The 12,674-nt window shown below is 44.4% G+C and overlaps 2 protein-coding genes across 2 annotated transcripts in view; both read right to left on the bottom strand.

The window, feature by feature from the left end:
- The window catches only part of LOC309702163 (uncharacterized protein), an 854,297-nt gene that overhangs the window by 224,138 nt on the left and 617,485 nt on the right, over positions 1 to 12,674 (bottom strand). The window lies entirely within an intron of this gene.
- Positions 1 to 12,674, bottom strand: part of LOC309696993 (protein NYNRIN-like) — a gene marked incomplete at its 3' end in the record, with an annotated part of 34,913 nt that overhangs the window by 16,519 nt on the left and 5,720 nt on the right. The window contains exons 4-6 of the mRNA XM_082518582.1: positions 11,665 to 11,718; positions 10,936 to 11,309; positions 10,768 to 10,839 (exon numbers count right to left, since the gene is read on the bottom strand). Of these exons, the coding sequence (XP_082374708.1) occupies positions 10,768 to 10,839; positions 10,936 to 11,309; positions 11,665 to 11,718 (500 nt within the window). The remainder of the gene's footprint in view (positions 1 to 10,767; positions 10,840 to 10,935; positions 11,310 to 11,664; positions 11,719 to 12,674) is intronic.

Below are 12,674 nucleotides of genomic sequence, written 5' to 3'. Positions count from 1 at the left end.
CCTCATGAACTGGAAAAATAAAAATAATCTTAATTCTAACCAATATAGAAATTATCTATTAGATTACATTAGTCTTGATACAGCCTCTGCCACCACATCAGATCAATTGCTCTGGGCTCCTTTGATCAGCTCCATCACCTAGTGGGGGTGGGGGGTCATAGTTTGGTCCCGCCTTCACTGTTGTGATTGGTGTGGGGGCAGGGACAGGCTTAGGGCGTCGGGGGGTTCCCCGGAGGCATCTTCCTTGGGGGGCTCAACCCGGGGTAGCGGTCATGTCCGGTTAGGGGCTCTGTTGGCTCTCCGGTGACTGTTTCCTCGCGGCTGCGTGCAGCGGGGCTAGGGGAGGGTCTGTGCTGACGGACGTGGGTTACTGACCTGGTAGCCTGGCTGGCCCTGGGTGGGTCCGGGATGGGCGTGAGGTTCTGGGGGCGCTCCGTCTCTGGGCTGGGACCCGGACCGGGCCTCGGGGGCTTGGGTCCTGGTTGGTGTGTTGCCGGGGTTGTGGGCGGGTGGGTGCATGGGGGCCCAGCCCTGGAGCAGGGTGCCGCCGGTGCGTCGAGCCACCTGGGGGGCTCTTCAACTGATGGGGGAGATTGTCACATCTTGCAGGAGCTTTCCTCTCCTCAGGAGCTGCCTCTGCAGGAGGGGGAGATACAGGAGAGGTGGAGGAAGATCTCAGCCTGGGTGTTTATTGTCTTATGTAGTCTGGAAGATGAGTGGATGGTGGGGTGGGTGCAGTTTTCTCTGTGGTGGGGTTGGGTGGACTGTCCCGGGCTCTGTGGGGCCGGGCGGTGCTGCTGCACTGGGCCCGGTCTGGATGGGCCTGGGCCCCCTTTCCCTGGCGGGTCGCGGAGTATGGGGGTGCCTACTGGGGTCAGCGGGGGAGCTGGCCCCAGGGAGGGGTCACTTGCCCCTCCCTTCCTTCCCTCCCCATCTCCAGCTGCCTCTCTCTTCCCGCTCCACCACAACCACCCACAGGGCCTTGGAGTAGGGGTATGTCACCAGGGTGCAGAGGAGGCTACCCCCCCCCCCCCCCCCCCCCCTCTGTCCCCTTCTGGCTGCCTCTGCCTCAATTTTATCCCACAACTTAGACATTCACATTACTCACACTCTCATTACACATACATATAGGATCTTGGGGGTGGGCACGATACACGGAGTCCAAAGTACCATCAGGGTGTACACCCCACCCCTGGCATCGTTGCCCACCTCTCAATTTTAAATACACGTAGACATTGAGGGCTAGCAGGAGGGACTATGCGCTTACCTGCTGCTCTCTGGCAGGTAGCTCCATGCCCTCCTGGGTTTTAAATGCACCTTAGAACACACATGCATCAACACTACAATGAGCGGGTGGAGGGAGGTTCGGAGTCTTCTCTCACCCCCGTTCTCTGCGACCTGCTGGAGCAGGGGGGCTAGGAGGAGGAGTTGGCCGTCCGACTGCGGTCTGGAGTGTGGAGCCTTCCTGCTGCTGCGGAGTCGGGGCGGTCTGCCTCCCCCCACCGCAGGGAAAAGGGAAACACCACCTGGGTCTGGGTGCAGTTCCCCCCTCCAGGGGCGGGGGCACCTAGACCCGGTTTGTAGAGTACGCTTGGGGAGTGTGATCGTGTGTACAGCGTCTCTTTATGTCTGTCTCCACGTTGGTTGAGTGTGGAGTAAGTGCATATGAGAGCATGAGGGTGGGAATGGATGTTTGTATCTGTGTGTGCCTGTATGTCTGTGTCTATATGTCAGGTTGGGTGTCAGGCGCCACCTCTCTGGGGACATCTCAGGCCCTCCAAGGTTTGGAGGCCTATCTCCCCCCACCACCACTTCCCCTGCCAGTGGCGGACCCCCTCAGACATCGGTGCGTTGGTGGTTCTTTGTGTCCGGGGATGGGCGTCCAGGTACACACCGGCTCACTCCTTGGCGGCCGCTTATCGGGGCCTGGAGCCTGGGGCTCGCTCGGGCCACTTCGGAGGTGGGGTGCCCCCGGCCTCTCGGCCAGGGGCTCGGTCACTCAGGCGCAGGTGGCTGCCGGCGGAGCTCACGGGCGCGTCACTGCAACTCCCCCTGGCTTCTGCTCCGCGGCTGCTGAGTGAGCCCTCATCTGGGACTCTCCTCAGCTCTTTCCGGGACAGTGGCGCGGCTGCCCCTCTGTTGGTCTTCCTTGGTCTCTTGTGTTCTGCGGGCCTCTGGATGTCTGGAGTTTTGATCTCCTCCACACCTGCTTCACGCCCTGGAGGACGGGGCTGTGGCCCCCCCACACCCTCTAGCAGATTATTACATGAAGGAACCTTTTAAAAAAACAAAAAACAAGCGCGTCCATGCTCACAGGTGTACACACGGGTGATCACACCCACAAACTACACCCTTTTTGGCTCCTACCTCAAAGCACACTGTGTTCTGTTGATCTTATGTGCTGCACAATAATGTTTAACATTTAGTATTTACTGTCATATTCCCATATATCATTGTGATGTTGTTTATTCTATTATTCTTGTTCTCTTCTGCTTGCTTTCTTTTTTCTTTCTCAGCAGGTGATCCAGGTGATTGATATATGCATTTTTTTTCTCTGCCCGTTCTGTTGGTTTTTGTCTTTTGCCCTTCTCCCCCGTCCCTCTTCTCAGCTATTTCTCTTTCCCTCTTTCTTTCCCCCAGTCAAGTCTGTCCCGTATTCAGTAAGTGAAAATAAAATAAACAATAAAAGGTGAATCAAATGGACCATTACGGCAAGGCTGGGATGGTCAGTTTGGTAAAGTAAATCCGTTGGGCATCTTTCTTTGCCTTTAGACAACAATTCTGATGCAAAAGAGCCAAACGGGACAGGCAAAAAAAAAAAAAAAAAAAAAAAAAAAAACTTACACGTGAACAAAGGTACCAGTCTGTATGTTATGTAGGTGTGTGTGTGTGTGTGTGTGTGTGTGTGTGTGTGTGTGTGTGTGCGTGTGTGTGTGTGTGTGACCCCATAAACGACTTCCCTAAACCTGCTGGTCTGGAAGTCCAGCAGTTCATCTAAACAAAAGGCACTTAGACTAAAACAGACATCCTACCACAGAACAATAAGAAGGTAGCACCTCTCCCATGATCCCAGGACGTGGGTGTGAATGCCAGAACACTCTGGAGTCACACAAAGTCTTTAAAGACTACTATCATTACACAATTGGTTCTACACCTCTGAGCATATATGGTTAGATATTCCCCAATAACAATGACAATGATAAAATATAAATCCAACAATGGTTTTCAGGGTTTTTATCGTTAACTTCGTTTCCCTGGGTCTTTTCCCGTGTTGTAGTCGTGTGTCTTATTTTGAAAGAAATGTTTACGCGTTACCATAGCGACCAGAGAGCATTAAGGGTGCAGACAGGTGTATCCAACAACATTTTATTTTCCCTTATTTGATTTATGGACCTAACTGTATGAACTGGACTTTGGCTTTAATGCTGCTCCTCTTCATCATTGCTGTGTTGCATTTCCATCATTCTGCTGCTGGATTCACTGCAGGCTTTAACAAACACTCCTTTGGGTCCAGGCCCAGCCACGTGTTTGTAAGCTGCTGTGCTCCTCACAAATAAAGCCTGAAGCAGCTCAGACTGTTAGAAGCAGCACTGAGCCCTGTTACAGTTATAGTGTTAGAGCAACGGCTGCAGCCTACAGCATTTAAGCTAGCTGACAGTAAACACATCAGTCCAGATGTTACCACATTACTTTGTGATGCTGAGAGTTAAAGGAGACTGGCTGATTAAAATCCCATTCCTTACATCACCGTCCTCTGCTCTGACTGCTTTCATTTAATCACAATCAGAATACTTTTTTGATCCCCAGGAGAAATTATTTAGGTTACAGTGCTGCAGCACAAACAGGAACAAAGACACAACACACTAAGTAAGAAATAGCACAACATACACAATATATACATGCATACATATGAGTCACTTATAAGTAACATGTGAGTGCTGGGGTCTATGACAGCAGGCAGGTCTGTATTTATGTCCAGGCTGACATGAACAGCTAGTAGTTCAGGGTTCAACACTCAGGAAAGTGTGTGACCTTCCACACTGACAGAAGATGCTAAACATGACTTTAAACTGTTGTTTGTTAAAGCCTCACAGATCTGAGAGCAGGGCTCAGTGGGTACATGAGCCTTTATACATGAAGGCTTTCTGTTTCCAGGAGAGGAAACATGTGATCCAGCTGTGTTTGGTCACATGGATCTGCTCTGCATGGATCACCTGACTAAAACATGTTGTTATTATTGTTCTTACGGTCTTAAATCGGTACATCAGGTGGGTCACATGACACCCGGGGGTGACAGCAGCATCTTTCCTCTTTAGAAAGCTGCTCTCTGTCCCAGGAGCTGTTGTCACAGTAACAGCAGGAACAGGAAGTCACATGCTCTCTGCTCTGTGATTGGCTGCTTCTTATCTCAGCTTCCTGCAGAGGGTGGGGTCTGCTGATGACGCACACCAACAGAAGTGTGACTTTCACTTCCTGTTTATTGCTGTTGTTCTTAAAGCTCTCAGGCGATGCTGCAGCGCCCCCTGCTGACACAAACTCCTCCCTCTGTCTCAGAGGTCACAGGTCAGCCTGCTGCAGAGGGTCTGCCTGTTCATGGACTTCCTGTTACAGAGACGGGTCTCAGCGTCAACACTAGTTTCTGATTGGACGGTGTGGAAACCCAGCTTCCTCCAGCCGAGTGATGTGTGGATTCATCACTCTCTGTGGATCAGTGTAAGTCTGTGTGTGGGTCAGCTGCAGGACTTGTTTGACCTTTGACCCTGGCAGACAGAGCTGGTTACTGCTGTGTGACTCCTGCCGTCGCTCCACTTTAAATTTTACTTAAAATAAGTCCTGACATGGCCCCGCCCCCTCTGACCTGCTGCTCCTGGATGTGCTGAGGACACAGCGGAGGCTCAGAGGGGGCGGGGCTTTTCCCGTGGCGGTAACCAAACTGCATTAGGTCACTGCACTGCCAGTGTTTAACCACACCTCTTCTGACTGACCTTTGACCTCTGACATGTTGATTCGATCCTTATTTAATGACGTCTTTTATCTAGTGATTTAATTCTGTGTATTTATATGTGATGGTGTTCCTGAGTTCAGCCTCAGCTGATATCCACAGACGCTCCTATTGGCTGGTTTTAAAAACACATTTTTCCATTAAAGAGACTCTTTTAAAAACACGTCTGCCTGAAATTCACATTTCATTTATTTTGGGGGATTTTAACAGAGAGATAGAACTTTATGAATCCCTCATGTTTATCCTCCAGGAAATCCAGTTTGTAGCAGCAGAACACCGACAAATCTTTACACAGCACAGAATTAGGATATCAAATAAAGGGGAATAAGAGAACATGAATATAAGCATAAATATGTACATATATACACAGACCTCACACAGAGACAGCAGCTACACTGTGTGTGGATGTGATCCACAGTCACAGCTGTGGGTTTCAGTCAGTGTGTCTCTAACTTCATGGTCACATTTCAAAGCTTATTGGAGCCAGAAGATGTTCAAGTAAAAGATTTATTGCTGTACTCGTCTACCAGGATAACAGGAGGTTCATAAAGCTGTGTAATACTTCAGCTTTACATCATGCAGTAGTAGTTTATTAAACCCCCCAAAATATGACTATCCAGAGTTGGGACCAGGAAGCAGAGTTGCAGTCTTACACGCCTCTCTGCAGCTTCTCTCCTCCTGCTACCCCCCAAAAACCCATCTCCATAGAGACTGTGTCAGCTTCCAAAAAGACAAAAAACAAACTAAAAACCAGCAACAAACAACTTAAACATAAACAATCACAAAGAAAGAACAATACAGTATCCACATCTGAACCAAAGAGTAAAACAGTGAAATGTGGATTATTAAACATTAGGTCTCTCTCCTCCAAGTCTCTGTTAGTACATGTTAGTAAAAACATTTCTGCATTTTATCCATATTTTATTTTTAACTCAAAATCAAAGATTCCAGATTCTCCTACATGTTGGTTTTGAATCAGATAGGACGACAGATTTCAGGTGGCCCTGTGTCTTTCTCTATTACATTTGCCACTGTGTAACTCAAAGTTATTTAAGGACTAGTTTATTTCAATGGATGAGTTTACTGACTGATGCGCAGAAGAAATAGTTCTTTATGGAGCCGAGATGGTGTGAATGATGAGACCAAAGACTGCAATATCTTGTACCAAAAATATATTGAATAAATGGAGGAAAGGGGAAATGGAACAAAATAATTAACACAACACACAACATAAATGCCCACAATTAAATAATAAATCAATGCTGTGATCTTTCTGTGCAAAAGTCCTTTTTGGTCCTTTTCTTTTTAAAGTTCACTTTTGAGGTATTCCTCCTTAGAGTCCAGCTTCATACAAATGGGGAAATATGTCCGTAATCCAAAGACGGCTAAGTGGGGGAAAGAGGGGAAACAAAGAATGGTCCTACCGGCTCGCCACTTCAATATGAAGAAGATTAATTCAAAGGGAGGGAACAAAACCTGACCTGTAGGTCAGAAAAACGTCCATTAGCACATCAAGTTCGATTCAGTTTACCGGTAAACAAATATTTTTCTGCAAGCCTATGTAACAATGCAAATCATCATCAACCAATGTACAACAGTTAAATTATTAATCATCTTGGCTACGTAGCTTAATCTATACATTCCAGTAGCGTTCGCTACAAACAATACAAAAACAACAATAAAGGAAAACAGCTGTCTAACAGACAGCATAGCCGAATTCAAGGCAACACATAACAATAATCATTCAATCGCACTTTGTTTCAAAGTAAGCCCATTAAAATGCTTAAGTAAATAAAAGTGTTCAAAAACAGCGGTTTTTGAGCCGGAGTTCTGCTCGCGGTGGGAACGCCGCCGCACAAAGTCATTTTTTAATCGCGAAAACGATCGACTGGTTACTGACAACCAAAAGGTTGTTTTTGGTAGATATTAAAGATCATGGGTGGGCGGGGCAAATGGAGCAGTTTTCTACAGTCGAGTAAAATTCCAGGAAAGAGCTGGGTGTGGCTTTCCTTTAAATCACATGATCAACAGCTTTAAGATGGAGGCAACTCGCTCAGTGTTTCCTGTTTCATTCTTAGACTGTGGCGATGGTAAGTAGCAGCTTTTCACTTGTTACCTGGCATCTTTTCAGCCACCAATGATAGTCATTGTATGTTATCAACATTTCACTAACTATGTTTTCTCTCATGTTTAAAATAGGCAAAGAGCAAAATAGGTATGTCTGCAGACTCTGCTGTAGCCAAAGTTATCAGATCTCCTGTGTTTTTAAATCCCTAACTGCTCGATCATTATCATTTTAGAAGACAACAATTTCTCAAAGGAGGTTCAAAACTAATGCCTACAAGATTACCAAGAGGATGGTTCGGGGCTCTTACATGACTCCGGGAAGTCAACACTTGGTGGATGAGGTGTGTTACCTTTGACACTTTTAAGACAGTCCTGTTTATCACTACTAACAATAAGCAAATATGTTTTCACTCAACAGATCCTTCACAGCATGTTGTTTCTGGGCAAAATCAACAACATCCCCTTTTCTCCAGAAGAAATCTTCCCTAATCCTTTTGTTTTGGGTTCTTTAATGAGAAGATATCCCAGGCCTTTTAAGTTGTATTCGACTCAGCTTCCCAGGCGAAGTCCCTTCTCCTGTGTGCTCGACATGGTAAGATAACTCTTCTCACATTGTCAGTCAATCTGACAAACTTCCAGTTTTTAGGAAAGTATAATGCAAAGTGCTTTTTTACTGAGAAATCCAAAGAAAATCCATACTGTACCTTATACTTCAACATATGCTTCTAGCTATACTTCTCCACCAAACACAGAGACTGCAGGAGAGCTGGAGACTTGCTTCAGAATTTGTTAGTTCTAAATAATGTCTAACAGACTCATTATTGGAGATGCTTACAGTCTTCAAGGCGTATATGATGCTGTCACTGTGTAGCTGCTGGATCTGTTAAGCTCAAAGACTCTAAATTCAGCGTGTTTTGACAGCCCGGCATAGCAAAATAGAAAAAAAAAGGTCAATTAGCAAATTTAATTATAAATTAGTGAGAACAAAGATGGATTTTTGCTTATTGATTTAAAATTAAATAGATTTTTGTGACATGTTTCACCCCCTATCTTAAAATGTCTAAATCAAAAGCATCCAATGGTCCTGCATAGTTAAATAAGTCAAGCAGCGAAACAAACATGTTGATCAACTTTCTATGAAAAACAACTATATAATCAGGTGCAACACTTTGACCAGATCTGTAACTGTTTTCAGATCGTCCTGCAAAATAACTCAGAGAATGAAGAGCAAATAAAGCAGAGTCTGCAAGATCTCCTCACAGACTTGGACTTAGAAGAGAATAATAAAAAAACAGCTTTCGTCTCGTCCACCATCTGCATTTCTCAAAAATCCCAAACCAACAAATCAGAAAGGTACTGCGGAGTCTCCATGTCCACCAAAGGTCCTAACGCTGGGAAAATTATGATTGCTGCCTCCTGTCTTAGCAAATGGCATAAATATGTATCTGGTGCGGTGATGACCTATTATCCAAACACAGTCCAGAAAGATTATTTTGATGGAACAATTGAAGTACCTGGAAATATCAGGTGTGAGGCTTTTTGTCTCCGTGATGGTGCCAGAATGAAGCCTTGCAGATCATGTAAGAATTTGTTTGGCTTGAACACAGAAGACCTCAGAGAGTGGCCATATGGTAACTGTGCTGAAGCTGAGAGCCTGAGCAATTTGCTTGAAAATGAGAGAGAAGTTGAAACACATGTGGATGAATACTCAGCTGAAAAGGACAACAGGCAGAGAGCTGAGGATGAGGTTGGTAGGGTTCTTAGAACCGTGTTGCAAAGGATTCGGTTTAACTGGACAGGTGAATTTTACAACCCAGAACAAGAGTGAGATTTCATGAAATCATTTGCATTCATCATTCTGATAAATCAAAGATTCTCTGCTCTGACAGCATCTGTGTGGATTTTCTGTAATCACAGAGACGTGTATAAGCATGTTTACTTTCCATCTCCATGTAATTGTCACATTTAATAATTAAAACTGGCTTCTATGGGTTTTTGTTTGTTTGCTTACATATCTAGTGTTTAATGCAATATGAAGCATTATCAGACAGCATTTATTGGGAAGAATCCCATGTTTATACTGGTCTGTACCCAGGGTACACAGAAAATAAAAACACATGTTTTCTTATTATGATCCCAACTATAATTTACTTAAGCAAAAGCACTACATGTGTAGTTATAATATTTATAGCAGTTACTGTTGAGCTTTAAATTTATCATCTTAAATGTTTATATGCTGATTATATTGCTTTATATAAGAAAGGCCTAACTCTGAGTACACTCTGTGCCAAAAAGTGCTGACAGGAAACTGCATGCTTTTGCAGAAACGTGCTTTTGCAGCTAGAAAGTGAAGCTGATATATATCAGTTTTAATTAGTTTTTACCAACTGCTTGCTAGGGCAATCCCACGAGTTTGGTGTTTTTGTATTGAACATGATTCCAAGTGCTTTCTATAACACATAGCAGAGGTGCCACAACAAAGACTGAGAAGAGGACAGGAAGAGACAGTGAAAGAGATGCACTCCTTCGCCATTCATGTTAAAGCGTTGCATAGCTTTAATTTTAGAGAGTGTTGCATAACTTTAGTCATTTTTCTACCACAGGTGAAGCCAAGAATTGTGAAGCTCTCTTTTGGCCAAATACCAGAATCTGTAAGAAGAAGAAAAAACAAACAATCAAATAGGTCATTATTAAGAGAACAACAATCTCTTGATGATTATCCACAGTGTCTTTGATAACTCTGAGATACAAACTGTCAAGTATATACACATCCCAGCAAACAATAGCTGTGTTTGACTAAAGCGATTAATAACAAGGACAGAGCTACAATCACTACAGTCAAACATAAAGGGCTTAATCCTGAATCCAAGTCTGAGCTGTGATGCCGTTGGTGCTGAAAGCTGCTCAGATCCTGAAGCTGCACGTTTTGTCTCTCTCTAACCAAACCAGCAGCAAAAGAAGACACATTTCGCTTGACATAAACATTGTCATGAATTCCCTCTTACTTTTGCTGGTTTGCTTCCACCACCATTAAAACGCACACAGAAAAACAACACAGCACAGCTCTCTGCCTCTCTCAGTGTACTTTAAGAACACCGTTTCCCATCTCAAATCTCTGTTTTTGGCATTATTCGCTTGCTTGTTATGAAGCAGTCTACCGTTGCTTACAGCCATTTTTTTTTAATGACTTCCGACAAGACAGCCTCATTTCTGCTGTTCAATACCAAATTTTATTTATTTTTTTCAAATTAAGTGAAACTGCAAAATGCTCTGCTGTGTCTCTATTAAAACCTCTTATTAAAACCTCTGAATCACTTCAGCAGCATCAGCCAATGTACATTTGTTGAGTCGTGGTTCTCGTCTGCGTTTGTTCTACTGCAGAATAATATTTTTAAGGTTATCTACTGTAAAAAGCTAGGCCAGGAAAATCTGCTTCATGGTTTTGTGTTTTATCCTCAGTTACTTTGACACAAAAGCATCTGCTGTGATGCTCACACCTCTGATGAAGTTTCACAAGTGTCAGTACTGATAAATGATCAGAATTATAATGTTTCTGACTCTCTGAGTAAGAATTAAATGGAATCTAATTGGGACCTTGTGAATTGGAATTGAACAGGTTCTAGAAATCAGTGATGATACTCAGCTCCAATACCCACCTATGATATTAGGCTGACGAACGCTGACTGGGTTTCATTTACCAGCTTTTTATGTTCTTCCTGCAGTTTCCTCCCCACATCACTCATCTTAACTTTTTTCCAGTCCTCCTCAGTCTAAACAGAACACACAACAATACAAAGAAAAGCTCAGGTGATTGATCTCTAACACTAGGCATCCCCAGTCTTATTCTTAGCAGTCTAACTTCTCACCATATCTTTGAAGGCCTCTCCATTGTAGTAGCGCTTGGATGCTGGATACTCTATCGTTTTGTCACATAGTTCCAGGAAACTGGAAGCCACCAGATGCAGCTCCTCTCCGTCATAGCCGTACAGCTTTTTGTCCTCACGCGTCATCAGCACAAGCTCGTCACATGGACATGAGGTGCCCTTTACCACACCAATAACCTGCATTTTTACAATCTCGGGAAGGTAGAATTTTCCCCAGGCGTTAACTTCATCCCCGTCGTATTTGGTGTTCTCAAGCTCTTCTATCCACAGGTCAGCACCACTTGGCTTCTTCAGGTGAACGCACATGCTTTTGTTTTTGGAAACAAAATCTTTCACCCATTTCAGGTACTTTTCACCTGGAAAGAAGCAGACAAGGAAATATGGATGAATGTAGAAGTGTTGGAAAAGACAAATAGCAAGGTTATCCTACAGCAGTTTGTGAAAATGTTGTATCTTGAAATAAGCAGGCAAAATGAGGATCTCACTTATCTCATATGTTCTGACTACCGACTTTCTTCAGTTAAAGGACAAAAAAAGGGCACACTGGAGGCTGACAGAGTGTGCAATGGTGGGAATCATTTTGCAGAACTCACTAAAGTTTGTTTCTCCTGGAACAAGCTTTTTACACTTCGGCAAATGAAAATACTGTGTTAAACTAAAAAAGAGCACCAGACCAAGGTCTACAGTACTAACAGAAAAGCATGCCGTTACCTGTTGCCTGTCGACACAGCTGCTGATCTTCCTCACCAAAAAAAATGAGGATCCCTGAAAGGAATAGAAAGGTTATGTTAAAATGAATGACTGTCACGGTGATCATGGGAAGCTCCGAAATATCACAACAATAGCTACGAAATCACAAAATGCAGTGTGATGTCTGTAAGCACCAAACATGACATCTCTGCAAATTCATCTTGAAATATGTAGGTACCTCACACGTACAGCTGCAGCCATCTCAGCCATTTATCACTGTGGCTGCCAAGTGGCTGCCACTTCACAAGCGCATGGCACAACATAGAAGAGCCACCTCCACAGGACAAGACTCAGCAGTCCATCTGCATCTTAAGGATAAAGGACACTCTTTCGAGGATGCTAATGTTCACATTTTGGACAGAGAGGACAGATGGTTTGAAAGAGGAGTGAAAGAAGCCATCTATGTCCACTGTGAGCGACCATCTTTGAACAGAGGCGGGGTTTACGACACCAACTCTCTGCCATCTATAATCCAGTTTTGAGATCCTTCCCAGACGCCTTAACGCCCACTCACATCCTGGGCCATCTGACCTCAGGAATTCGCATGATAAGGTGGGGCCAGGTTTCACAATGAACTCACCCGAAACTCTGGCTGATTGTGACCCACACCCAGTTTCCCACCTTGGCTCAGGCGATTAGAGGATCATCAGGGGGTCCTTTTGTCCCTCTGTGGGGGTCACTCCCACTAGGCTTATATCTGGGACTCTCCACCATTTGACCTTAGAACTGAAGAAGCTTCTCGGATGAAGGTGAAACGTCTTCAAGTAACTTAAAGAAGTCCAGACGCTTTTCTTTGCAAGCTCCTTTGACTACGATGACCTGGATGACTGAGAACCTTCACAGACATAAGGTGAATGTGACAAACAAAGCGCCTTCTTGTTCTCTGTGATAATGTAAAGTTATTAATGAAAAAACAAATGAGTAAAAAACGGACTGGAAACATGTCTTCAATCAAAACTCGACAAAAACAA

The sequence above is a fragment of the Aulonocara stuartgranti genome (assembly GCF_965226115.1).
Source record: "Aulonocara stuartgranti genome assembly, chromosome: 3".
Lineage (NCBI taxonomy): Eukaryota > Metazoa > Chordata > Actinopteri > Cichliformes > Cichlidae > Aulonocara > Aulonocara stuartgranti.
Note: the sequence above shows the minus strand (reverse complement) of the source record. Positions and strands in the feature narration are given on the sequence as shown.